The following is a 27,667-nucleotide window of genomic DNA, read 5'->3' on the forward strand; positions in this document are numbered from 1 at the left end:
AGGTGGCATGAAACATCCTGTTCGTAAGCATATACATAAGGAATGCTCTTGGCACACCTTGATAAGTTACTTTGGCCTAAACATCGATTGCTGCTTGTAAAAACCTGTAAGTAAAACAAATGTAATTTCTTTTGAGATTGCTTTGATGATTTGCTTTCTGATCACAGTTAGCATGGTCTTCCTCTAGAAGGGAAAGCAAATATCGGTTACCTTGTTTTGTAAAACTGGCAAATCTTTGTTTATGTTTACTGACACCGTAACAACAGTTGACAGAGACTCTAAAAGCTGAATCAATTATTGTGTTTTACAGAAATGGCAGCTCAGAAAAGGAAGTCTATGTTAGTAGAGCCTTCTGCTAAACGTCCGAAGCTGGACAAAAACAACAAACCGTCATCGGCGAAGAAGGAAAAGGAGGTGTCAGATACAAAACATGTGTCAAGTAAATCAAAGCCTAAGCAGTGTGCAGTGCAGGAGAAAACTGTACTCAAAACCTCTGTCAAGTCAAACAGGTCAGTGTCAAAAAGATATGTCATTGTTCTAGATTATCTTCCTAGAACAAATTTGTGCAAAAACAATGTCAGAAGAAGGAGTAAAAGATACAGCTAAATAGTACTGGTGGGAAGATGAACTTTAAATCATGAAGTATGATACCTGCTACGTTATTTTTCTCTGGAATTATGTTAGTTTTGGAGAAAAGACTTCCTCCAAGAAAGTTCTGAAGTGAAAATAAATGTAAAACCTTATAACCTAATACTTCATTTGAAAGCCACAAGTGTCAGCAATTAAAAGCTGCTAGAGATGTTAAAAACATTCATCGGGGGTTCATAGTTCAGTCTTGCCATGCATAGGAAACCATTAAGTACTACACTTAAGGGTAACCAGGTGGAAGTGAAGTCTTCTTAGACTGGTTCTAGACAAAATTCTTATACGAGGATTGAGTGTGTAAGATCTAGTGTTTTAAAAAAGAAAGAAAAAAGTTAGAGGCAGAGGCTAGCTGGAATAAGACAAGTCTTATGACAAATTCTACTTTCTGGATGCAGAAAAAAATAATTATTTTAATTTTGCAGTGACAACATCAATGAACCTGAAGTAGGAACGCGCATGACTACAAGATCATCAGGATTCAACTCAAATAATAAAACAATACCTGATAAAAAGATCCAACAGCAGCCTAAATCTACAAAAAATAAGGAGGTATGCCAGAAAAAAACTGTGCAAGAAATTCCTAAGTCAAAATGCATAATTGCACCTGATGAGCCGGTAATGAGGAGATCACAGAGACTGCAGCAGTTAACACATGTACATGTACCAGCAAGATCCCTGCGCAGCAGAGATGTCAAAGAAGAAAAAGCTTTGGAAGTTAAACAAAGTACCCAGGCAAAGAGACCTGCTCAGAGTGTTGCAGCAAAAGTATTAAAATCTGCTGTAGAGAAAACAGAACAGAAACCCACAAAAGTAAAACCCAACAATACAAATGAGGGTAAAGAGATACCTGTCGAAGTTGTCAGCTCTCTGAAAGAGAAAAAATGTAAAGCAGACAATAAAAATGATAATTCCAGCAGGTTACAACACAACCTTCATGGGTCATCATTATGTCCTGATGGGAGTCTTGAGGAAGTTAAGAAAGACCAAACGGGCCCTGTATCTCCTATTCCTAGCAACACAAAGAAAGTGGAAACAGATTCTCTTAAGCCAAATTCTAAGACAGTAACTAAGGAAAAGCAGCAAATTCATCAGAACGTAAAAAACAGTACGAAACCAAAAAAGATTCCACAGCCATCTGTAAGTGAAACAAACGTGGTGGATCAGCCAGAGAACGATGCGAAATCCAAAAGGGTAAGCATCCTGGAACTTTGTGAAGAAATCGCAGGGGAGATTGAGTCAGATACAGTAGAGGTGAAAAAAGATTCCCCTAGTGCCGAGTATAGCAAAACAGAAGAAAAGCATGCTGGCGTACCGCTTCAACAAAGCGAAGTGCTTACTCTGACAGAACCTAGTCAGAGTACTCAATGCAAACGTTTTTTCCCTAGCAAAAAAGGAATGCCTGTCAAATGCACTCTGAACGGTAGAAACAACAACTCAAACAAAAACTCTAAATGGACCAAAATTAAATTACTGAAAGCTAGCAACCTGAAGCAAAGTAGCTTGAATTCTGCAAATGCCCCCAAGCTTGCTTTGTTAAACGATTACCGTGAAGTTTCGGAGGTGAGTCACTTAGCTACAGAAGCAGAGCTTTCGAAGGCAGAAGACAAGCTGTCAGTAACGAGACTCCTTGAGAAGGAAAGCGCAGCTCGCGTGCAGGAGAAGTCAGATCCTTCGTCTGAAAGAGCTGGAGCTAAAGAAGTGACATTAGACATAAAACAGCCCACAAAGAGAGGTGCAGAAAATGGTTTGTTGTGTAATTTGACAAAACATTTCTGTGAGCCAAGACCAGATGAGGTAAGTCATTTTAATTATGGTGTATGGTGGGAGGGTGTTCTAAATCTGTTCTGTTTTCTGAGAATGCCGTGCTCCATTTGTTTTAACAGTGTCTTTATTTTACCCTGTTACTGGCACGTTGTCATAGGTGGGATGGTAGTAAGCTGGAAAACAAATCTGTTCCACCCTCCAAAGTTCTGTAGTTAACTAAATGTTGATGGATAAAATTTCCTGCTGGAGCCAGAGTTTGTACAGAATCACGTGGACACTTTTTGATGACTTAAGCTGTTCTGTTCATAAAAGGTGTATTAAAAGAAATGAAAGGGGGAGGAGAAAAGTGTTCTCTATCTGAACGAGCTTCTATTAAAATTTAAGATTTTAAGGACAGTGGTGTTCTGTAGGAAGTACTTGACAAGCTTATATATAAAATGAAAAAGATTTTAGTTTTTTTAAATGAATACCCCAGACTTCAATATGGGCTAGCTAATCAGGTGCATTCTGTTTGTTTAAAATAATGTAGGAATCAGAAAACTGGTACTGTATTCAAGATGTTAATACTTTTTTTTTTAACTCTGTGATTTTGCTGATAGCTTAGAGGCACTAAATAGTTAATTTTTTTTTTTTACTTAATGCGTTCTGTTTTGTTTAGGGCTTTCGATTACATTTGGAATCACATCCAGAAAGTTTGCCAGTAAAGAATACTACAGCCCCTAAACCACTGAAACAATTGAAAAAAGAACCCGGAGAAAGTGAACCTCAAGGTAACAGTTTACTACTAATTTTTCCTCTTTTTCTGACAGGTTATGTGGGCAGCATAAGTATTCCTTTCAGGGGAGTGTTTTCATATTTCTTTGTGTGTCGCACCCCTGGCCACTTTGGTAGCAGCAGATGTCCTTTTATCTTTGGGCTGTGTAGTGGGAAAGGAAGGTGTCTGGTTGTCTACTCAGCTCGGCTTTAAGTGCATCTGCGTGCTTTGTGCATGAGTATTTTAACGCTTGAATGTGCTCCATTTGAGTAAAATTGAGGTGACAACTTTTCAAACAAACAGAAAAAAACCCAACCATTCCTTTTCCACATAATAAAGTAGTAAAACTTCTGTATTTCAATTGGGTTCTTCTCTTGGACTGGTCTCTGTTAAGGATTTTCTGTTGGTTGGCGCTTCCTTTGAATAAAGTATCAGCATTTTGTTCTCCTCAATTGTTCTACGTGATCTTGACCCAACTATTGAGTAATCACTCTCCTGTTTTTATTACCCAGTGTTCATTTATCAGCCTGGGAATGTAGTTTGTTTAAGCTTATGTTGAGTATAGTGTGAATATTTTGACTCAAGTACATTTGACTTGAGAAATATTGTCAGTGGTCCACTAGCATATCTCTTCATTAATTTCCCTGTTGATTTTTCATCCTTTTGCTTTGGTTTTTCGGTTTGCTGTGGGTTTTAGTTTGGCTTGAGTTTTGTTCGGTTTTTAATGTTTAACTAATTAGCCTTATTAAATAGTTACTGGGTTTTTTTCCTGCCATCGTAGAGTATTTTTGAAGGGCAAAACACTCTGATTGTACTGTTAGAGACTGCAAATTTTTCTTTTCTTTCTTTCTTTCTTTTGCTATTCTTGATTGTTTCTTTTGCTCAAGTGTTACAGAAACACCTTGGGTGCAGGCATACTGTACATCTAATACTGTACATCGAGCTATTTGTATGGGTGGTGTTGTAAACAGGTTTAAACCCCTATGTAGTTTCACTACTGGCCTTGCTAGCTGCTGGCACACTGCTCTGCAGAACTGCTGTGGAAATGCTGAAGAAAATTAACGTGGTTTTTTAAGTATATGTGGAGGGACACCGGAATACTGCTTCAGGGTGGTATCTTTATTTTTTATTGGCCATGAGCAGATTGCAGCCTTGTCTTGAATATGCTTTTGCAAATTGCTATTTGTGTAGCTCAAATTTCTTTTCCAAGTAAAAACTTTATAATGAAGTTATAATCTTTGATTAATTGTAGATTTGGCACCCAAGCAGTTGACGCAAACTTCACTTGCAAATCAAACTTCTGAAACTGAGAGCAGGTACAGTGTTTCATACATTGTGAAATTACAGTAACTTTCCATGGAGTTAGGAGAGGTTTCATTATAAGACTAACTGTTCTGTTGTGTCCCAGCCTCAAATTTCAGTTTCAAGTAAGTGACTTGGCCTTTATAAAAATAGGCTTTCATTTTACCCGGTTATTAAGGGATGGTTTTATTTTGTTAAGAAAATTATTAAGGAAGATATTTGTAACTGCACAGTTATTTTAAAAAGTAGAATTTAGCAGGGTTGGGAAAATATTTCTAAGTGGTCTCTTCCTCAAATCAGATGATAACCAAAGAGTATGGGAATGGATTACCATATGATTTTCATTTGCTGAGTTATTTCACTTACTTCTGGGAGAGTTTCCTAATGGTTAAATTATGGGACTCTTGTATATACGAAATTTTCTTAGGTGAGGAAGAGGAGATTCAATTTGGGATTGTTTTGTGATTACTGTGAAATGAAGGCATCAGCTACCGTATAAAAAATTGTTCTTACTACTGACAGTTCAAATTTACGTTTTATCCTCGATCATGTTGACTGTTGTAGTTTTTGAAAAATTCTGACGTAGTCTCTGTTTTTAGCCAATGACAAGCTAAAGATGGTAATTTCTTGGTACCTGACGTCTTGAGCAGCAACGTAGTTGGCACAGTAGTTAGTGTATCGATACTGTTTTCTGTATTCGTAATGGAGACAAGAAGAAATTACGCTGCACGTTTTTAGTACATCTCTCTGAGGCCAGATTAACAGTTCTGACTAACCAGCCCTTTTGTACATACTGAAACTCCCCTACCCTGGAATTTCACAGAAAGTGGGTGGTAAGGTACATGTTAAACTAGGTAAAGGAATATTTTTAGTTTTTCCAATGAACGTTACAATAACCTTGTGTTTTAATATTTTTGTTATCAACTGCCAAACAGCTTTGTGGTATCTACTCAATTTTATTAACTTTATTAGCAGAACAAGCCCATAATGTGTCCAATGTTATTTGGATACATATTTTTCTTGTGAGAGCTTTCTTGCCCTGGTTTCCATATGCTATCCAAGATTTAAGCCATCAGTCTTCCTGTGGTACTCCTGCCATAAGATAGAGTAATGTGCATATCTGCAGCATAGCTCTTTAGGGCTTTGTAAGAAAAGGTTGCAGTGGGAAAAGGCAAACCTTGAAGTAGCTACTTAATGCAAATTGTGGGGCACATGACAGGAATTAAAAAAAAAAAATTAGCTTCGATGTAGCACAAAAAAAGCTGTTTTAAAAATATCTGGCAAGAGTTTCTATTTTTGAAAAAACTTGCTGAATTAACCTGCTCCATGTACTACAGCAGCTGCTACAATTAAGTGTTTGGCCCTGTGTCCTTAGTTTGCTCAGAAACAGAAATTCTGTAAATACCTAGCTGAAGTATGAATGCTTTTGTGTGTTTTGGTAATCTCCACAAGTTTTACCTAAACCTGGACTTACTGTTATTTTTCCCCTGAATATAGTAGCAAGTTCATAGAACAACTTTGTTGGTGATGTATTTATGGTACTTTACAGTGTTTCTTTCAGTCGTGACAAGGGGAAGCAAACTGAGTGAGAGAGATTCCAGTGATATCCATCCATTTATTCCTCAGGTCCTCTTCTCCCTCCCTCCCTCCACTGCCAAGAGAATAAGTTTGAATTGACTATGAGAGCTTGATGACATTTGTTTTATATTTCCTACTCACGTTTGTGGGAATCTTTACATGATCTGCTTTAACAGCCTGATGTATAGTACCTAAAACTAGAAACCTAAAGCTTACGTAGGAGATAAGTAGCTTTAGGCACTATCAGTCACGCTCTGAAAACGCCCCAGTTAAATGCTTGTGTTAATGGGTGTGACAAACCTACCTCACTTGATCAGAAATTTAATTTTTTTTCCATTAAAAAATGTATTGTAATTAGGCTAGTCATAAAATTTTCTCTTTTTTTGTTAATCTTTTTATTTCCTTATTTTTCCATTTGAATTACAAATCAAAATATATTGGACTGTGTTTTGGGTAATTAACTCAGATTTGCATCTCGCTAAAGTTTAGTTATACTAATCACAGTGGCTTTGAGTATCTAGGATGATGTGTGTAAGCAGTCCCTTTTTTAACATGAAATATATTTATATTTCAAGGGTTCCATTGTCAAATCCTTCATTAGCATCAAAATGCAGTAACTTCCTACCATCTGAGGAACATATTCAGAAGCTAAAAGAAGCAGGAAAAGATAGTGATAAGCAGCTGATCATAGTAAGTAATACCATTTCAGTAAGACTTAAAGCTTCCTGAAGAAATTACTTTTGAATTTGCAGTGCTGTGTTTTTATGAACTTGTCTAAAAATCATCACTTAGGTGTATGACTGTTGCCGTTGTAAATGATTTCTGAAAGTAGAAGCTGTGCTAGATTGTCATTCAGCGTTGATGGAAGAAGTGGTGGCAGAGAGCCTTAACAAGAATCAGCTTTAAGCGTTAAAACAGATTTCTTTATTTTGTTTTTAATAGAATGGCTGTTCAGTAAAGATACAGTGTTTTAGGGAGAATGAACTTGCCTTACATGCAAAATCTCAGTTTCTTAACATTTCAGAATTACACGGGGACGTGCATCTGGCAGATTGTGTGCAAAATTAATATCAACAGATTTATTCCTGCATCATTCAAATCTCCAGTGTTCTGAGACAAAGATTTTCCTGTGGATGCACTCATTTTCATCATAATATTTAAGCAGCAGTACTAGTTTGGTAATTTGTCCTTACCCTTATTTGCTCTTAGCTGCCAAATGCAGGTGTACCTCCTAAAACTAGAAAATGCAAAATGAGAAGGGAGTGACACACAGTCATTTTTCTGTCTTGCAGAAACACAGAACTTGGTAGTGAAACAGTCAGAGGTTTTGGTTGGGTTTCGTTTTGTGTTTTTAATAATCCACACATCAGATAATCCTTGAGAAATGAATGGCTGGAGCTGGGAAGCTACAGCGTGAGAGGAATCCAAGCCATTAGGAAGGAAGACTCTAGTAAGGTGCTTAATGAAATTACCTCTCTCACATAGAACTGGTGGTTTTGCTAACTTGCCTTTATTTTTTTCATGCAATGCATGGATTATGCATTACGAAAGTATCCACTGAAATAGAACCAGGTGAATTCTGAATACCCTTTTATATCCACACTGAAATATTGTAAAATCAAAGCTTCTGAGAACTAAATTGATGAACGTAGCCCTGATTTGCGTAAAGTGGTGCGAATCTAGGCACTTGAATGCCTAGTCACAGGATGATAAATAAACTGTATCTAACATTTATGAAATATTTCAGCTGTTTCCTCTTTGAAACTCATTTTACCAACAGAGTTAAAATACATGATTAAATATCTTAGCTATATTAAAAGGACTGTAAGAATATCCCTTTTCGTTTCAGTAAAGCTAACCTAATTTTTGCTCATACAGTAATAGAACTTGACTGAAGAGTTGCTAGGTCTTCAACAAGAAGAAATAGGTAACTTTCTGGATAGCTACTGAAAAGAGGTTGTGCAGCTGTCCTTTACAGTATGTACAGCTGTCCTTTACAGTACAAAGAATTTTTGAAACTTAGTGACTGTGCTGGTAGTATTCTTGTTTTCAGCCCAAATTAGGAGAGTATTTTTTTTTTCCCTAGATATTCAAGAGTTAAAAATTTTAAGTTACCCAGCAAAATTTCAGAATATAAAGAGTGGGTCATCAGTGAAGAGCTAGGGAAAATGGGAGAGACCTGGTATCTTGTCTGCTGTGTGAATTTCTGGAAAATGCAAGTGAGCACTGTATTTAATTCTGAAATGGGGAAGTAACAGCTTCATAATATCTAGTATATTTCAGCACTTCAGACACATCTAATTCACTTGGATTTCATTGAGTTCAGAGTAGGCTTTTTGTTGTGTTGAAAGGGCATTTTGGTAGCACTTGTAGTGCTCTTTACCCAGAAAGAATTGGGTAAGGTTATTCTTCTTTGTGGGGGGTGTGTGTGTGAGGGCGGGGAAGGGAGGAACTGCTTTTAGCGTTGTCAAAACATACAGAGGAACCCAAACATTCGTTAAGCAATTTTGCAAAATACTATCCTTGACATTGGTTATTGTGGAGATGAGACATAGTTAGGTCTGGAGTAGTTTGTGCAAGCATCTGGAGGGGAAAAATGGCTAACTTCAACTTCTGAAGTACCAGGCTCTGCTGGTACAAATACTCAAAAGATTGGGGATTAAATGCATGTGATAAAATAAGGTACATTTTGTAATTAATAGTGTTGTTTGTAAAACCATGGTGAATTTCTTGAATGTTGATTCTGAATGGCTGGACTGTTTTTTAGGGCATATTTTCAAAGCTGTTTATGTACTTCTGTAGCGATCCTCTGAGAACAGAGAAAAGATACATTTAATATAAAAGCTGTACAGCTTGAAATTTCACCTGTACAGAGGGCAGTCTTACTACACACAGCCAAATGACTTGAATTAGCATTTATAGTGTCTGTAAAAATTTTACAGTTAATAGCTGTAAATCATTTTTATTTCAGGTTTCTGAAGAGAACCAGTTTGATGGTTCTTCTTTACCTTGAACAAAGTTGGGAAGTCACACTTTTATTCTTAGCAAGGAACATTTAACTTGCACTTCATTACACTTTTTAAAAAAAGTAAAATGCCTGAAGGGTGCAGTTCTGGGCTCTGAATTGTGAGTTCTGATTCTTTTGTCAAGCCAATCCATCTTAAATTATATACAGAACCATTTTTCTTTTTGTAACCAAAGGGGAAAAACCAGTGTGACTTCAGTTTGACTCATCACTATTTTTGTTTTGCTGGATTTTTGCTACTGAATTTTCCTAGTCTTTTATGTTTACATTTGACATCTGTCCTTTTAATTGTCTTTACAGTATCTGAGCTTCAGAGCCTGTGATGTAACAATACTGTCTGTGTATTCTAACCTTTTCTTTTCCTGAGCTATATTTAGAGAGGTGTTATGGTAAAATTAGTCTTTGTTTTCCACAACATGCTGTATTTTTTTATATTTAATCCTTAATAAAATCCTTATTTTTTAATATTTAATCCTTAAATCTTACCTTCCTTCTCCCGTGTGATTGCTATAATAAATAGATGAATATTCTAATTTCTTAAGTAATATAATAATTACCAAGTTTAAAGACTATTTGACTGCTGCTGTTTGTAGAAGAAATTTTTAGTAGCTGTACTTGGACCACTCTCTGTCTTGGTACACATCATCTAGTTACCCGAGCAGCTTTCAAACATAAAATTATCTTCATTTTGTAGAGGTACAGCTAAGACAAAAGATGAGTTGTTCTGGTTTTCCTCAGATTTGCTTGCTGTCACACATCTTAAGAAACAAGTCACTTCAGAGTGTAGAACTTCACTGAAAAGAGGAAGGAATCTAGTGCTGCCACAAGCTTTGTAAAACAAACAGTGACGGGCAACCGTGGTGTTCCAAGTGACATGCAGAGATTTAGGTTGAGACCTCGGAAAGTATGATCTGTTTTTCTGGAGGAGAGAAATTAAGACTGAGGCTAAAAGTATGTGGTGCTCCAAATCTTGGTGTTTAGAGAAGTAGTCTGTTCTGAATATTTGTGAACTGTACCCTCTTACACTTCATTTAAATTTTCCGTTGTTAAGTTACATGAAGCTCCATATTTTTAGAGTAATGCATTAAAACTGTTTTTTACTTCCCAAGTACTCGTATCTGATGTGCAAATATGAGAACTTAAAGGAACAAATTATTTCATATTCAACTTCTGAAATGGAAAGAAATACAAATGTGCAAAGCATATGTTTTCAATTTTCATAAAATGAGATATGCTTTATATCCAAGACAAGGGAAGTCAGTTGTTTGCTTCTTGTAAAAATTCTGCTTGCCTGCCAGATCTAGGACAGAATTTTAACCATGACAACAGGAATTGCTAAAAGCATTAATGCTACACAGGAATGTTCCAAATAATGACCTATGAGGTACAGGGATACTTCTTCATTTTATGCCACTAAGGAGATGTGTTCCTTTGAAAATTAAGCTAGTCTTTTGAAAATGATACTCATCAATTTTAGGAAAGAATGTGTAAGAAGAATGAACGGTGAAAACAAATCACTGAAGTGTGAAAAACATAGTTTAGAGTTATAGAGACTGTTCTGCCTTTCTAGAGATGCGAGTTAATGCCTCGATGCAAGGAAACATGATTAAATGTAGGCGATCTTTATCAGCATCAGCAAATGTATGGATCAGGATTGCTTGATGGAAGATGCTTGTGATTCTGAGGTTTGAATTGGTGCTGTACGTCAAAGCGATGTGCACGCTCATTCAGTTTACACATCCGGATATAATACTTGAATTTTTCCTTACATCTATTTTAGTTAAAATTGAACATAGTCAAACATAGACTGTTTGACTGAAATAGGTAATATATGAAAGATTTTGATTTAAGCAGAAAACACAATTCTCTTTGGATATAAGTAGCGTAAAAGTGATTTCATATGAAGTTGCATAGCTATAATTTAAAGTTGCTGTTCTCTTCCTTAAACTGGTATAGTCTGGTTGACAGTTTCTCTGCAGAATCAGAGAATGGCTGCTGGGCAGTCTGTTGTTGTTCACGTTAGTTAAGTACTGCCTCTTTTCTTTCCTGTAATCCCAGTAAAAACAAAGCAGTGGTTAGTGCATAAATGACTGGGGAGGGAATTTGCTGGTTGAGAGCAGTCACTCTTCCTTTCTTCACACACAAATCTTACCCTTTGGGACAGCTCTGCTCTTAGGGGGGCAGTAACGGCTATACTTTCCTATTACCACTCATTCCCAGTTCTACTTCACTGCAGTAACCCAGCTTTCTCTAGCAAATTCAGGTGGGTTGTGTTTGATGTCCTCTGTTCTGAGGGTGAGAATGTTTTGTAAGGTTAGTTGGGCACCTGACACAGGAATTCAAACGCTGAGATTATTACTAATGTGTTGTGGGTTAACCCTGGAGGGCAGCTAAACATCGTGCAGCTGCTTGCTCGTCTTCTTCCAAGTAGGATGGGAGAGAAAACTTGGGAGTTGAGATAAAGACAGTCAAGTAAAGCAAAAGCTGCACACGCAAGCGAAGCAAAACAAGGAATTAATTGACCACTTCCCATGGGCAGGCAGGTGCTCAGGCATCCCCAGGAAAGCAGGGCTTCATCACATCTAACCGTTACTTGGGAAGACAAGTGCCATCACTCAGAATGTCCCCCTCTTCCTCCTTCTTCCCACAGCTTTATATGCTGAGCATGATGCCATGGGGTATGGAATATCCCTTTGGTCAGCTGGGGTCAGCTGTCCTGGCTGCGTCCCCTCCGAGCTCCTTGTGCACCCCCAGCCTACTCCGTGGTGGGGGGGGGTGAGGGGCAGAAAAGGCCTTGACTCTGTGTAAGCACTGCTCAGCAGTAACGAAAACATCCCTATGTAATCCCTGTTTTGGTCACAGATCTAAAACACAGCCCCATAGCAGCTACTCTGCAGAAAATAAACCTTATCCCAGCCAAAATCGGCACACACCGTAACACTCTAATATGCTTGAATCGTGTTTTTACAGGGGTTGAGAACAGATTAATTTTCCATTGTAAATAGTGTACAGATTTGGTTTTTAACTATGTTTTTTTTTCATATTGCTTTAGCTGATGACCGGTGAGGACATCATTTCATGATGGATAATGACCTTTCATTTTCATTTTCCAAAAATGTAAATAAAATTAGATACATCATTGTTCTGAAAACGTTGATTTGCATCCTTATTGTTATAGCTAAAATAGCTTTTCAGAAAGACGAGTACTGATGATGGGGTTGTGTTCTGTTGGTTGGATGGTGGTTGTTTTGTTTGGGTTTTTTTGTTAAATTCCTCAGTTTCCATTTTGAATTGAAACTTATTTCTGAGTTGGGTCATGTCTTCTGATCCTCCTGGTCAGCAAGGGGATCTACCCATCAGCTTTAGTCTTGAATGCATCTTTCACTGCAATAGCATTCTTTGACCTTTAAATTTTCTGTGGAGAGCCCAAAAAATCTTTGTGTTATTCCTTCCTGTTCCTCTTACGTTCCCTTTCCAGCCTCTCTGTTTCTGTGGCTGGGTTTTAGTTCTTGTTCTGTGAAAAGACTAGGGGGAAAAGAGAACCTTCCCCTAACTAACACTCGGTAATCAAGAAGGAGGTGACCCAACCTGTGCCTGAAGAGAGAGGGGGAAAAAAAAAAAAACACAACAAAAAGATTAAAAAAAAAAAAAAAAGGCCCCGTTTCACTCCTACAGAGGCACCAAATGCCTTTTTTGCTTGCAGGGCTCCTTATTCCACATATGGAGGATCAGCAGACATGCACCTTCTCAAAGAAGACATTGGTAAGACTTTTCTTTCTGTCTAACACAGAATTAAGAAACCCTTCTGGAGATTAAGGCAACTTGTTGTACAGTTACAGTTAGCCTTGAAGTACTACTGCATCTCGTGCGTTCTGTGCCTAACCGCCAGCTACACGGGCAGAATTTGCTTAGGAAATTAAACTATCCTTGCTCTTTTTTTTTGTTCCTGTTTAGAAAATTGAGTTTTAAATAGATTACCACATTTCTCTGCCTGCAACCCCACATATTCCTAAGTATTACTTTGCAAAACATTTCTTTAAGCTCTGAGAGTCAGATCTCTTGCATCTTTTTCTAGTTGTGGGAAGTCAACCGTTTATTCTCTACTACCCCCTATCTGATGTGTGCCGAGAAGATCACTCCCCCCCGCCCCCAAAAATCAGAGCTTCAGGTTTTATTTAGTCTCATGTGTGGTGCATAAGGTGTTCTTGTTTTGTTTTTTCTTTTTAGTTTTGGTTTGGTTTTTGTTCCTCCCTGTTGGGAAGGACTGGCAACCTTTAATGCAGTAGTATTGTTTGTGAGCACTTTTTCCCTCTTGATCCATGTCCTTTCCACTTTTGCTTATGCAATGACATCAGGTTAAAAATAGTCAGATTCTGTAGATGTTTCGTTAGGGTACAAACATGCATTCTTCATAATTCCTGAGTTCATTTTCCATGCCTGTTTTTTGTTGTTGTTGTTGTAGTCTGCATTGGATTTACAGAGCTGCCTTTTTTTTTTTTTTTTACTCCCTGAAGCAGTATGTCTTGTGGTGTGGCTTTGAAATAGTACTTCAGTTACACAAAAATGCTGTCTTCTTTACTACCCTCAGAATACTGTAAAATAGTTATTCAGAAGTATAGTCAGTGTTTGTTAGGGGCTACAGAGTTGAAAAGATTGCCTGAGATTACTACGGTATGGGTTTTTTCTGATATTCACATACCAAGTTTTTAGTATTAACCTCTGTGTGTAACCCATTGATAACAACTGAAAGCATGTAAAAATAGCGATATCAGTGAAATCTTTCAAAAACAAAATCCAAACAAAAAAAAAATCCCTCACAAAAACCTAAATTCACTGATATCAGTGACATCCAAGAAAGTCAAACTCTACAATATGATAGAGCTGTACTATTCAGGGAAATCTCTTCCTGGAGACTTGCAAAGCAGCGTATGTATTTACAAGGCAAGATGGGATGAGCTGAGCATATCCTTGCCCCAGATTTTTTGATGACTTCCTATACAGTAGGCTTGAGATTTTTGGTAGTGAACTAATAGATATTTTAGCTTCTTGATTATTTGACCAGAAATTGTTTCATGAGACTTACTGCTGTACTGATACCTGCTAAATATTTTAAGAGTTGCTTTAGGTAGCTGATTTTCTAATTTACTTGTCATTTTTTGAAGTATATTCCAAGCATCAAAGTAGACTTGCTCTTCATTTATCCTACCCTAGATAGAGGGGATATGGTCTTCATCTTCAATATAGGAATTACTAAGCTCAGTTCAATGGGTTCATCTTAAGATAATCGCCATACATCATCCTTCCTATTTCATCTTTCATGTGTAGACCCTTGAAATGCAGTATATTTTGGTGGCCAGGTGCCTACTTTTTTTGAACTATACTGCTGCTTTAAAGGAAGTATGCAGGTAAAATAAAATGTGTTGGATTCAGTTTTTACACCTTTAAAAACGTCATCTTATTTTGACTTTGCAAATCTAGCCTCAGGTTTTATCCTTCCTTTTTCCTTCAAAAAACGAGCATACTCCTGTTTCTCCTTCTGTATACAGTAGGAATGTATAAATTGGCGTACCATTAAAGCAGTGACTTCTGCGATTCACCTTCTTCCTTTTGGCTCAGTTCTATATATATGTGCTCTTAAAGAGAAGTTCAACTCTTGAGTTTGCCTGGCTGGTTGTACCTTTAGTCTCTTCTTGGGAAGAAACTGATACCTGCATTTTAGATTTCATTAATGCTGGTTTGAAATAAGTTGCTGTTTTATGGAGAACTGAGCTGTCACCTAGGTCGTAGACTTCCTTAAACATATCTTTGAAGGTGGAATGAATAAGAAATGATTCATAAAGGCTTTTGCTGTGTTGCAGAATGCTTTCGTCTGTAAAGTCGGCTTTTTTACTATGAATGTTTTCAACTCTTAGAAAACAAAATTAAGTTCAGGTGATCTGTTTCTTGCAAATTTTGCGCTTTCAGTTTGTGCACACAGATCAGTTTCCTTTAAAAAACCCACCCTGAAGTCTTTGCTTATGTAGTATCCTATTTTATAGTATAACTTTTGTTTCTCTCTTACTTGTGATGTATGTTAAGATAGATAAAAAGTGTCATTTATTGTTGCTTAAATAAACTCAGTTTCCAAATGCAGTTGAATAAGAAAAAAACAAAACAAAACCAAACCCTGTATTTGGGCTTTAAACTGTAACACAAAACACGCCGTTTTGGCTGAGATTTCAGTCTAACTGGTATTCTTTTGATCTTTGTAAAAGGCACCCACTGCACCTGATGCTCCACTCTGTTAGGCACTGACTCCTTCCTCTGAGTGTGCTTCCAAATTAACAGCACTGTATGAATAAGTAGCAAAGCAGTAGGTACTGAGTAGCAGCCTTAATGTGCTGATGGTTGGTTATAGAGTAGAAGGATAACCTGAAGAATCATGAGTAAAATGGTATCCTCTTCCATTTGTATTGTAGTTGCTACCCAGAGTCTGAAAATTGCACAGCGTTCCTAACTTTTATTTAAGGTAGCATATCAAAAAGCGTAGTTAGCTGTTTCCAATTAAGAGTTAAGTGTCAAGTCCTGATGGTGTATTAAATGAGGCTTTTAATCAATGAAGAGAAGGATAAAAAACCATAATGCTATTTGACTGCCTTGAAATACTTGGGTTTTGTAAAAACCTAGAAGGTGGTGATCAACTGTTGCAGATGTATTGCTGATCTTAACAATTCTGCAATTTTTGGTTCTTTATAATATCCTTCCAAACGTTCAGGCAAATGGCTCACCTTTTGGCCAACCTCAGAGCAGCTCACAACCAAAAGACAGCAGCAGAACTGTAGGGAAAACCCAATAGTGTGAGGCTGGATGTGGGAATTTTCTTTGTGGAAGATAACTATATTTACTTCAAATAGGGTAACAAAGGAAGAATCATCTGTTCTTTATATTTCGTAAAATAAACAGAAGTAATTTGTTCAGAACTAATGGGGGGGGGAGCTAATTTTAACATTTGGGTAGTTTGCTTTATTGTTGCTGCCTGTGACTTTTGAGGCTGCGTGGGTTTTTGAAAGTGGGAATTTTCTTTGTGGAAGATAACTATATTTACTTCAAATAGGGTAACAAAGGAAGAATCATCTGTTCTTTATATTTCGTAAAATAAACAGAAGTAATTTGTTCAGAACTAATGGGGGGGGGAGCTAATTTTAACATTTGGGTAGTTTGCTTTATTGTTGCTGCCTGTGACTTTTGAGGCTGCGTGGGTTTTTGAAAGTTGGAATTCTGAATTCTGTGCTTGTTTTCTCCTGTTTCACTCCATTTTAGCCTCTGAGTTTCCAGAATATCAGCTCTAAAAGGCATGTCTGATTAAAGTTCTGTTGAACTGCATTTACTGTGCTTGCAATTGACAAATACTTCTTTTTTTCTTCTTTTTTTTAATAGGATGCAGGACAAAAGAGATTTGGTGCTATTTCCTGTAATATTTGTGGAATGCTTTACACTGCGTCAAATCCAGAGGATGAAACACAACATCTGCTGTTTCATAACCAGTTCATAAGTGCTGTAAAATATGTGGTAAGAAAACCTTATCTCTTTAAAGAGCTAAACATAACCTTTTATTTGCTGCGTACTGGTTACAATTCATACTGCATTGTCGTGTTTTAATAGGTTAGTATCACAGTAGGCCACGAATAATCCCCTTTGGGAAAGCAATGTTTTCAAGAGCCACGGTAGACACATTATATGTGATGTATAAAAATATTTATTAGGATAGTGGTGTTTCATTGCCATCGTATTCTTTCTGTTACAATCCCTTAATCTTGGGGGATGGGGGTGGTGATAGGAAGACAAAGAAATGTTACTGTTCCAAAAGTGCTAAATACAGGTTTCAGTACAACTGGTGTTTGCAGTGGTTGGCTTAATAGTCAGATAAAGAGCTGATTGTACTGGGTTTTGTAATTGTGTAATCTTACATGACTTCTAAATTAGTCTTTCTTAATTATGTATAGTTTGAAGAGAGGCTGCCTAGGAATCCAGCTGATACAACTTCATAGTATATCGAATCTTTACTGAAATTACAGTGTGACTGTAATCTTTTAAAGTCCAAAGCATTATCCCATAACTTCATTAGATGTATCTGAGTGTATCTCTCATATTAAAGCCCAGATTTGAAGTTTTGTACAACTTAAAGTGTATTGTAAAATCAGCTACTTCAAATTAGCTGATGTTACAAGACTTACAGGAAATATCTGTTCACATGTCTGAAATCCAGAATAGAACCCACAAAGTCTATTTTCTTTATCACACATGTTACCTTCAGTACTCTACACTCGAGTAGATAAGACCTCCAGGATAACTGAACTGAGGCCACCATTTCATGTAGGTACCACATGGCTGTTGGGCTACTCTTAAATCTCAACATCAATTCTATCCCACTGTATACAAAGATAAAGTTGTGTCTTCATAGCTGAAGTGTTTCAGACCATCTGGGAAACAGTTTTGGTATTCTGTTCTTGGTTAGTTTTTGCTGAATAACCAAGACATCTTGCTAGATCTCTTCTGATGCACACATTAGCTACGTTGTAGGGTGAGACTGGGCAGAAAGTGTGATGGAATGCAGTACGTTATAATGGCAGCATGTAATCTGTTTTCCTCATTTTATTCCTCTTTGTCGTTTTCCCACTCTCCCCGCCCCACTCCCAAGTACTTTCAGATCTTGAATGTTACCAAAGCTGTAAGCATAATTTACAGAAGATGGTGTTAGTTCTTTTGGACAGAAGCTGGCAGATGAGTTCAATCCTTACTTGAAGCTGCTATGTTCACGTAGGTAGGAAGCTGCTCTGAAGTTTGAGTATTTTGAAATTTGAAAGGGCTGAAAATTCTCACTTGTATGTATGTGTAGAGTAACAACATGCTTAACATGAAAGTGGATGAGCAGACTGCCTTAAACCAGTTTTAGATAACGAAGTATAACATTAGGTGTGCTGTTAATTTGAGAAAAACTTCCACTATTGTTTTTTCTCAGTTGCTCGGCATCTTTTTAAAACTTCACACAGTGTGTACTCAAGCTAATTCTTTATTCTCACTTGTATGTATGTGTAGAGTAACAACATGCTTAACATGAAAGTGGATGAGCAGACTGCCTTAAACCAGTTTTAGATAACGAAGTATAACATTAGGTGTGCTGTTAATTTGAGAAAAACTTCCACTATTGTTTTTTCTCAGTTGCTCGGCATCTTTTTAAAACTTCACACAGTGTGTACTCAAGCTAATTCTTTGTATTGGCAGAGGCATCTTTTTAAAACTTCAGTGTGTACTCAAGCTAATTCTTTGTATTGGCAGTTCAGTCAGTAAACAGTTCTCTCTCTGAAATCTCTTAAGATTAGTAGGTTTTGACACAGAGATGGCTACAGAGAGAGGATTTAGATGGTTATTCTGTAATAGAAGCTGTTACAGAGGTGAAGAGTAAGAGGTGAAGGAAGGAGTCTGAAGAGTCTTGAAATGCCCCTTTGTTTGTTTGTTTGTTTTTCCTGGTAACAATTTGATGGACGCTCTGTTTTCTGCATGGGTGAATAGCCTTTGCCATGCCAAGTAGGTAAGTCTTTAGCACTAGTCATTTGGCCCACAGTCAGTGGTTCTTGGTTGATTGTGTTGTGGCAATGTCTGTGACAGAAACATCCTCACCTCCTCTCAGAAAACAATTAGAATTTTAGATAAGCCTTCTTGCCAGTGAATTAGTACACCAAATCTCTACTTGTTAATTCTCAGTCGTCCAGTAATGCCACAAGGATGATTTCTAGTTATCCTGGTTGTGTTAGGAGGTTTCCAGTGGGGATTGTTGGGAGGACGGCTTGGAGGTGTGAGATGCTTGGTTTCTAGATATTTATATTTAGTTACCGTGTCGTGGCTGTAACTACTTTGCTTTCCCTGACAGAAAGTGTTAACTGGGCAGTAGCATCCTGGGATTAAAAAATTATACTACAGGAAGTCTCAGTAACTTCTTGGTTAGACTTCCGGATCCTTGAACATCTGGTCTTGGTGACCCTTGGTATGTTACTTCACCAGCTCTCCAGATAGGCTTTTTTATGTAGTTAATACACTTGGCTTCGTCTTGATTTGGAGGCCATCCTAAGGTTTCTTAGAAGCCTTTCTCATTCTCTTGTCATTCACATTCTTCATGCCATATGATGCAGTCCCAGACTGAGATAGACCTTTCCTCATTTTTCTCCCTTTTGAGTGTCTCTTGTTAGGTGCCTGGTAGTTCTATTGTGGATTCATTTCACAGGATCACAGAAAGAAAGTGTATATTTGTGATCATGCTAAAGCTCCTTGCTGTGAACTGTGAAAATGGCCTTGTTGTTAGTGTCCTGCCCACCTACAGGCAGCTGCTTTTTGTGTTTTTTTGAAAGTACTGAGTAGCCAGAAGATAATTTGCGTGTAAATAATAAATTACCATCTTCAATGAAACACAGTTTTGTTTGGTATTTTTTAAGGCTTGTTTCTTGTAGTAAAAGTTTCTTTTTAGGTCTCTAGCAATTCCACGATGCCCCCAGAAGTAGGATAGGCTAACAAGAGGATGGGATTTGGATACTTGTTTTGTCATGGATGGCTGACAGAGACAGGAGGGAAATTGCAGGCCTTGTGTGCAGAAAGTTTGGCAAGTTTAATGGTGTTTTCTGGATTTAGGAACAGAATATTGACGAGGACTGATAGAAGTTTTCTGAAGGGTGCCATTTGCTGTTAATAGGAGCATGCAGATTGAATCAGCAAGAAGGTAGTGCTGGAGCAGGAATAGATTAGTGTGGGCGATGTCCCCTGCTGCAGAGGAATGTAGGAATCTGTCTCACTACCCTTCTGGTTTCAGACATCTGAAAGTCTAGAAAAAATATGCCATCCTAGGATGTGTGTGCATTGAGTGGTGAGATACACATCAGGCGTTAACGCCAGTGGGATGGATACCTGCTTCAGTTTTATAAAACCCTCTGGCTGTGCCACCACACGGTCTCTGTCCTCTCTGTGATACATCACACAGTAGCAATTCAGTATTTCTGCAAAATTTTTCTAAGAGCAAGATGTTATTTTTAATGATGCCTTAAGTTGCAAAGCCAAATACTTAAGTTAGGAAATGCCTGTGGATTCAGGTACCTGATCTGAATGCAGTTCCTGTGTTTGTGTTTCAAGCTCATCCTCTTAGTTAAAAATATCTTGAGCTGAAGAAGGTGGAAGAAGTTGTTATTTGGGCTAATTTATAATCCGATAAGTTTAAAATAGTGATTCTGCTGTAATTGCATCCAAGCCATTCAGTGAGGTTCTTAGGATTTTCAGATTAAAACAACCAAAAAAAGAGCAACATGTAACTTCATGGAAGCGAAGGTTAATAGTATATCTGGATTGAAGATGATGGTGAAGTTCATGTCATTTTAGGAAGATTTCCTGATTGTCTTGATTTGCATTATTTCCTGTTGTGGTTTAGTGATACATCTGTACAATTTAAAAGTAATATTCTGTAAGCATCTTGGTTTTAACAGAGGGTAGTATTTAGCAGTTACATCCAAGGTTCGTAATGTGTTCTACAGTCAAATCCTCATTCTCCGTATTACACGCATGGGAAGGAGAGGCAGAGTATCTAACTTGAAGGAGTTAGGAAAAAGAATGCAGGAGACCATTTCTCTGCTAGAAATGATCAAGGGTAAAAAAAATTTCACACCAAGGCACAAAAACTGAACTTGATTATTAGGGGAAAACTTTACAAATCAGAAAGGTCAAGAATTACACAGTACTGACCACATTTCCCTCATTACCTTAATATTTTAGAGGAAAAGATGGTAGCAATAAAAACCACCACTGATTTTCATGTATTTGTAATTATTTGGGAAATAAGGAGTATAGACAAGGGAATATGGAAAACCACCAGGTTTGCTGTCCCATTGCCTGCTCTTACATAAGAACTTGTAAAGCATGGGAAGCAGTCTATTGTGTCTTCTAACTTAAAATTTAAAAGGCAAATCTGTATCAGGTAGTATTTTAAACTAAAAGCAGAACATAACTCGTGAAATTGAGTGCTGAATGTTTCAGCTACAGTGCTATTTAATGTTGGAGCCATCTTTCCAACTGTATTCCACATAATTCATTATATTAATGTATAATGTCCAGTGAAAGCCATGTACCACCCAGTGCAGTTGTAACTACTGTCTGTACTATTTTGTGATGCAGTAGCAACTGCCTGGCTGTACTGCACCTTTTGGGAATGATTTCTTTCTTCTGTAAACTCTGTTGCTATTGCACCTTAATAAGCAAGCAGAAGCAGTCCTTAATCTCGTTTGAATTGGGAGGCAAAGTTAGATTAAAAATTATTTAACTGTTCATCACAGAGTTGCTTTATGGTCTCAAACTATTAGAATCATAGAATCATGGAAGGGTTTGGGTTGGAAGGGACCTTAAAGACCATCTAGTTCCACCCCCCCTGCCATGGGCAGGGACACCTTCCACTAGACCAGGTTGCTCAAAGCCTCATCCAGCCTGGCCTTGAACACTTCCAGGGATGGGGCATCCACAGCTTCTCTGGGCAACCTGTTCCAGTGCCTCACCACCCTCTCCGGGAAGAACTTTCTGCTGATGTCCAATCTAAATGTCCCCACTAAATACCTGTAGGATATACAGAAATACCTGTAGGATAAACAGCCATGGCACGGAGGGGAGGAGGGTATTCCAGCAGTTACTACACAGGACTGGGGCCCTGTGCAGCACCAACCTGCCCAGCTGTGCTGATAAGGCTGTATGTGCCTTGCTGCTGCTGGCTGTACTGAATCTGTGGTTGGGCACAGACTTCCAGTATCAGGGAGGAGTGGTACAATCGTGTTGTTACTTACTCCAGGTCTTGCAGGACGTATCGTGTTGGGAACATGGGCACAAGCAGTGTGTATCACTGCTTGGGCATCATGTTCAACACTACGTAAGTCTTAGTGCCCTGAAGTAATGCCAGTTATAAGGAAAGGAAAAGCACATTTTCTGACGCTGCGGAAGAATGTTACATTTTGCAGATGCAACCCTTGCTTTCCTTACTCTAGTAAGGTGTTCTTGCCATCTGCCCGAGGTTTAAGGAGCACTGCGCGAGTTCTCAGTGATTGAAACAAAATGCAACAGCCTGCACCGTGTTTTAATAGCATTAAAATAGTGACCACCTGCAAGATGCTGGTAGTAAAGCACATTTTGCGTGCTGTAGGTATCTGAGAGGATCGGCGCCAGCCAAAGCTGTGGCACAGCGTGTATGTAACAGCTCTCACGTTCCAGTATGAAAGAGCTGTGGCCCATCTTGTGCCTTACTTCCACTTGTCTGGTTTAAAGGAAGCACGGGTCCTTCCTGACTGAGACTGAACAATAAGGATACTGAAGATGCAGATGCTTATGTGAAATATTAGTTTTTTTCTTTTGGAAACTCTTAGAGCTGCTTCAGTAACAAAGAAATATGACTTTAAAATGTCTTCTCTGATGTAAACCAAATGAGCTAAAACTCTTGGATGAGCTTAGCGTTTGCAGAAACGTTTTGGAAAGCTTCCTCTAAAAGATATACTGCTGAATAAATTCCAAAATACATCAGTTGAAATTGCCTCTCCTGTGAATATGGTCGGTCCCTGTACGACACTCGTCACTTAAGAAAATGAACAGGGGGACGGTAGCGAAAAGAATGAGTTCTAAGTATTAGGGAGTCAATTGCTGCATTTTTAGGGAATTAATTTTGGACTGTTGCTTAAAAGGTTAACAACAGCAAGCTGTTCAGAAGCATTTTCTTCCATCAGATTTCACGTTGTTTGGAAATCCCTGGCTAACGGTGGTAACAGAATATACCGTAACCTAAAATTTAGGGTTGAATTTTCTGCATTAGGGTTGTAGCATTCTGGATGCTGCAACGAGATGATGGTCAACCACGCTGCACTTGGCTGCTGAGTGATGGTCATGCTTGGTTTAAAGTAGGCTCTAGAAGGCTTTTGCAGAGCAAACAGATAGTCAAAAGGCAGCAGAAGACACAAAATTGAGAGAGGGTGGTGTTGGAGGGTAGTAATCCTTGCCTGAATTTTTCGCCGCCTTTTCTGGCAGCCTCAAGAGGCGTGCCACGATCCCCCAAACGACGCTTTCCTGCTTACCTGAATAACGTGACACTGCTGTTCACTGCCCTTTGTGTTCAGCCCATGAACTACGGGCATTCAAACAGGGTCTTGGTTTGTGTTGGTATTTAGTGCAGCTGCTGGAAATGGTGTCTGTGTTGCAGCTGTTGCCACGCCAGGTGCTAAACGCACGCTCCACTAGTTCCAGGGCTACCAGCAAGTAGATACGTTTCTAAAACTATTCTTTTCATGTCTTGTTTGGGGTAAGGGAGTAAAATCAGCACAATTAACACGAGATACAGATCAAGCATTATAACACTTGAGTTTGCCTTTTTTTTTCTGGTAGTATATGTGGCATTCATTCAGTGCCAAATTCCATTGTTTGGTCTTACGCTATTTTATGGGAAGGTACAGATTTCAATGAGAATTACTCCATCGATATTGTTTCTTCAAAAGCTTTTTTATTTAAAGTTGCTTTGAGCTAAGACTTGTAGGTCAGCCTTTCGAGTGGCTGAAGTGACTGCTGCATTCAGTGTTTTTAGGTCCCAGCAAAGCAACTTGAGTTCTGATATCTACCAGTCCCATCTTACTAGATTTAAGTGGCTTTTTTGTTTTGTTTTTTTCCATGCAGGTACTGCTCATTATTCACCACGAGTGTGGATCTGAAGACGAGTTAATTACCTCTATTTTTTTGAGTATGTTTATACTTCAGATACACACAACGTAGCCTCCTTCCCCATTAGATTCTTAGAAGGTAGTTATAAAATTTTTTCTAGTATCCTTCTTGTGGCTTTAACAGTTGTGATCAGTAACAAAATAAACTATTCCTTACATTTTGGGCAACTGCATGCCAATCAGTTCACTTAGAACCTCCTGGAGGTCTTTCGCATGCCAAACTTTAAAACTGAGTGTGTAATTGTGGAGGTAACTATGTTCAAAAGAAATATTTTAATAAAACTTAGGGGTTTTCCCATTCGCTGGACTTTGGAAAATAAGCGTTACGTAGGTTTGGAGATCAGTTATGTGAGCCGAGTTCGCTGCTTCTGTTTTAAAATTCAGTTTGCACTGCAGTCCTGGGGGAAAAAAGAAAAAATCATGTAGTTGGGAAATTGTAAGACACTTTCACAAATCGTTTCTAGATACAGTTAGGCTGTTGTAGAAATTGTTGTAGAAATGAGGTCGCGTTATGTCTGTTGTGCTCATTTTAAAAAGCTAGCTGAAGTTTCCTTCTCTAGCAAAGCAACTGCTAAATAGTGTGAAGTCTCTGCATAAGCTCAGTGTCTAGAACAGTCGTATGAAATTGCTGTTTGCACATCTTGTGTATGGTTTAGATAAGTGTTTGTTTTCTTTAGGGTTGGAAAAAGGAGAGAATTTTGGCTGAATATCCTGATGGAAAGATAATAATGGTTCTTCCCGATGACCCAAAGTACGCACTTAAAAAGGTACGGTGAAAAGGACTAGCCTTGTCTGTCTTGCCTTGCTTGATATTTTAACATAAGTAACGAGATCATCCGTAGAAAGTTTCTCTCCCTTCTGTGCCAGCAGTTGAAGTCAGACTCAGTCCTGCAGTGGCTCTGTAGCTTTCTCCACTCGCAAGTCAGACACCTCACTCTTAAGCAGTGCTGGAAGCCCTTCACAGATAGGGTGGTCCTGAGCAGAAGAGCATCAACCAACTGGTTTTTCATATTTTTTCAAATACACTTGCTGACTCTCTGCCAGATATTTCATGTAATACGAACTTCCTGGTATGTTTAAGCAAACCGAAATGTATCGATGTTATTACGCAGCACGAATGTGGCACCATTCTCTAAATGATGATGTGGAAAGCTGCCTCCAAGTCTCGTACTCCATTCCTGTGTCTAAAGCAGGATCAGCTCTAAACGCTCTGCCAAAGGAGGTTCTTCTGACCTCTTCAGAGGTTGTTACGCTGCTTCGCTATCCATAACGTTAGGAAATTATCCCTAAACGTCCAACAGAACCTCTGTACTGCAGTTTAAGGTCATTAGTGCAAACCATCCATACTGCCAATACATCCTTCTTTTCCTCTGCCACAGCTTTTTTGTGCCTGAACTAACTCTGATTGTTTCACCTTAAGGAGATTGACAGGATGCGTTGGGTTTTTGTAGTTTATACCCTAAATAGTGCTTTACAGCGCTCCGATTGCCATACTCTCCTCTGGATTATTTCCGTTTGTGCCATGTCTCACGTTTCTCTTGAAACTCTCTAAACTTGGGCACAGTACACTGCTGGAGACTTAGAGCAGCAGGGTGCTTCGGGGTCTTGCTGGCTAGCCTGTGTCCGTGCACCTGCGTATGTCATTTGTTGCTTCCGTAGCGTGGCATGGATTCTGTGTCACCGGGGATCTGCTGCCACCCATAGGTACTTGTTGTTTACAGTGCCACTGTCACAGGGTCACGACGGAGCGGTTGAGGTTGGGTGGGTCCTCTGGGGGCTGAACTGACGCCGAAGGTGGCACTCTCTGATGGCATGACCCTAGTGGGTCTTCTTGCCCCTGACATAGATTACTTTTTTTTTTTTAAGTTTATTGAACTGAAAAGAAACTATAGATTTTCTTTTTACGATATTTAATGTCGGTAAGTTTATTTATTAGGTTTGTTTCTCTGGTGGTATTATCTTAACCTTGGTATATTCATTGCACACACTGAAGGAAAAAACTACTTAAGATACCTAAGTGGGGCAGAGGGAAGGACGAGCATAGCAAATAAAGTCATTTAGGGTAGAGTTCTGCGGGGTTAAAGTTGAGAGAATTTACAGCTGTCCCCGCTGCGGGTGGCTGACTTCAAGAACAGTTACGTAGTGTTTCAACTTGGCTGATTGGACTTGTCATTAAAAGACCGGTACCCCAAGGTCAGATGAGAAAGTAAAGTGTAACTGAGACTGTGCTTTTGAAAAGCTATGTTAAAAGCATTTTTTTAACACAATTTTCAGTTGATCAGCACTAACTTCAGTTAAAGTAACTGTAGTTAAAGTAAGCTAGTTCAACCTCTGGCAGAGAAGTCATTTACTTCTAGAATATCAGTCTCCACCCTCTGAATATCTGTGTTCTCTCTATGAGCCTTTGACTAATTGATGTTTGGACTTAATGGCTTAGCGGTCTCTTCTTTCCAGCTGAGTAGTGTTTAAGGAACATGTATGTGGACCAGCGTGTTGCAGGTTACTTAGGGTAATCCTTAACTTCTGGAATAGCATTCAGTGTTCTGGATACCTTAGTGGGTTTTTGCAAATGTATGTATTCATACAAATGTGTGTTTACACATGTTTAAACTTATTTTGACAGGTGGAGGAAATTAGAGAGATGGTAGACAACGACTTGGGCTTTCAGCAAGCTCCGCTCATGTGTTACTCTAGAACCAAAACTCTTCTCTTCATTTCTAACGACAAAAAAGTTATCGGCTGTTTAATCGCAGAACATATCCAGTGGGTAAGTGACTGAGCAGGCGAAAGGCAGTCTGTGTCAGTGCTTAGTGACTCTGTTCTCCATACAGTCTGAAACTATAGAGTTACCTCGGAGTTTGAGTCTGGCCATGTAGCAGGTGAGCATTCCGCGCACACCTTTTCAGCGGCGGAAGAGACTTTTGGTGTTAGACCGTTCTGAAACACGGTGACTCATTTTTGTGTAGTTGACACTGAGCTGGGACACACATGTGGTGTCGTACCTGGCTCAGACCTGATTATCTAAGGACTTGCTACGGCCGAAGGGTGGAATTTTTCCTCCTCTCCTGTTCTTACGCTAGCTCCGGCTCTCCTCTTGCTTGTTGACAAGCAGATTCAGCTCCCTGCCCGGCACAAATCCAACAACACGAGTGAAAACGTGGGTACTCCGTAGGACTGAGTTGAATCACCAAGAGTTCACGCAGCGAACAGGAGCAGAACAGGGAGCAAGAAAAGGAAGTGGTACTGCCAGTCACAGTACTAAAAACTGATGTCAGAACTTTGCTGCGTGTTCTGTCTGTTCCCTTGTAAAGTGTGGTGCGTTCTACCATCCCTTGGGAGTAACAGACAAGAAGCAAAACGACCTCGGTCCAAGTCAGAGAAACTGAGGCAAACGCTTCAGTATGGGCGATAATAATAATTGGGTTATTTGTTGCTGTTATTTCAAATTGCATAGGCTTTAGAGGGGTTTTTTGGTTGTCTGTTCCAATTTTGAAACGCTCAGGAGAAATAAAATGAGACAGAAATGTGCAGTTTTTTTGGTAAGGCGTTTTAGCAGGTAAATATGTTGGAAGAGAAAGAAATCACACAAGAATAATTTGTTCGGTCGTTCGTGACGCTTTTATAAAGCGACAGATGTCGTTTTTTCTTACATCACCTGCAGGGCTACAGAGTTATAGAAGAGAAGGTTCCAGAAGTCAGTTCAGAAAACGAGAAAGTCATATTTGAACGACAGAAAGCGTGGTGCTGTTCGACGTCGCCAGAGCCTGCCATCTGTGGGATTAGTCGAATATGGGTGTTCAGCATGATGCGTCGGAAGAAGGTTGCCTCTCGGATGATAGAGTGTCTTAG

At 38.8% G+C, this 27,667-nt stretch overlaps 1 protein-coding gene across 1 annotated transcript; it reads left to right on the top strand.

The window, feature by feature from the left end:
• On the top strand, positions 1-27,667 carry ESCO1 (establishment of sister chromatid cohesion N-acetyltransferase 1; the record flags this gene model as incomplete). Its single annotated transcript, XM_010153002.1, has 10 exons — positions 1-106; positions 311-509; positions 1,068-2,439; positions 3,068-3,179; positions 4,416-4,479; positions 6,619-6,733; positions 16,485-16,616; positions 24,496-24,585; positions 26,442-26,585; positions 27,480-27,667. Coding segments are annotated over exons 2-10 (2,414 nt in total), but the record flags the coding sequence as incomplete, so codon positions are not given.

This window comes from Eurypyga helias, unplaced genomic scaffold (assembly GCF_000690775.1).
Source record: "Eurypyga helias isolate BGI_N326 unplaced genomic scaffold, ASM69077v1 scaffold16500, whole genome shotgun sequence".
Taxonomy (NCBI): Eukaryota; Metazoa; Chordata; class Aves; order Eurypygiformes; family Eurypygidae; genus Eurypyga; species Eurypyga helias.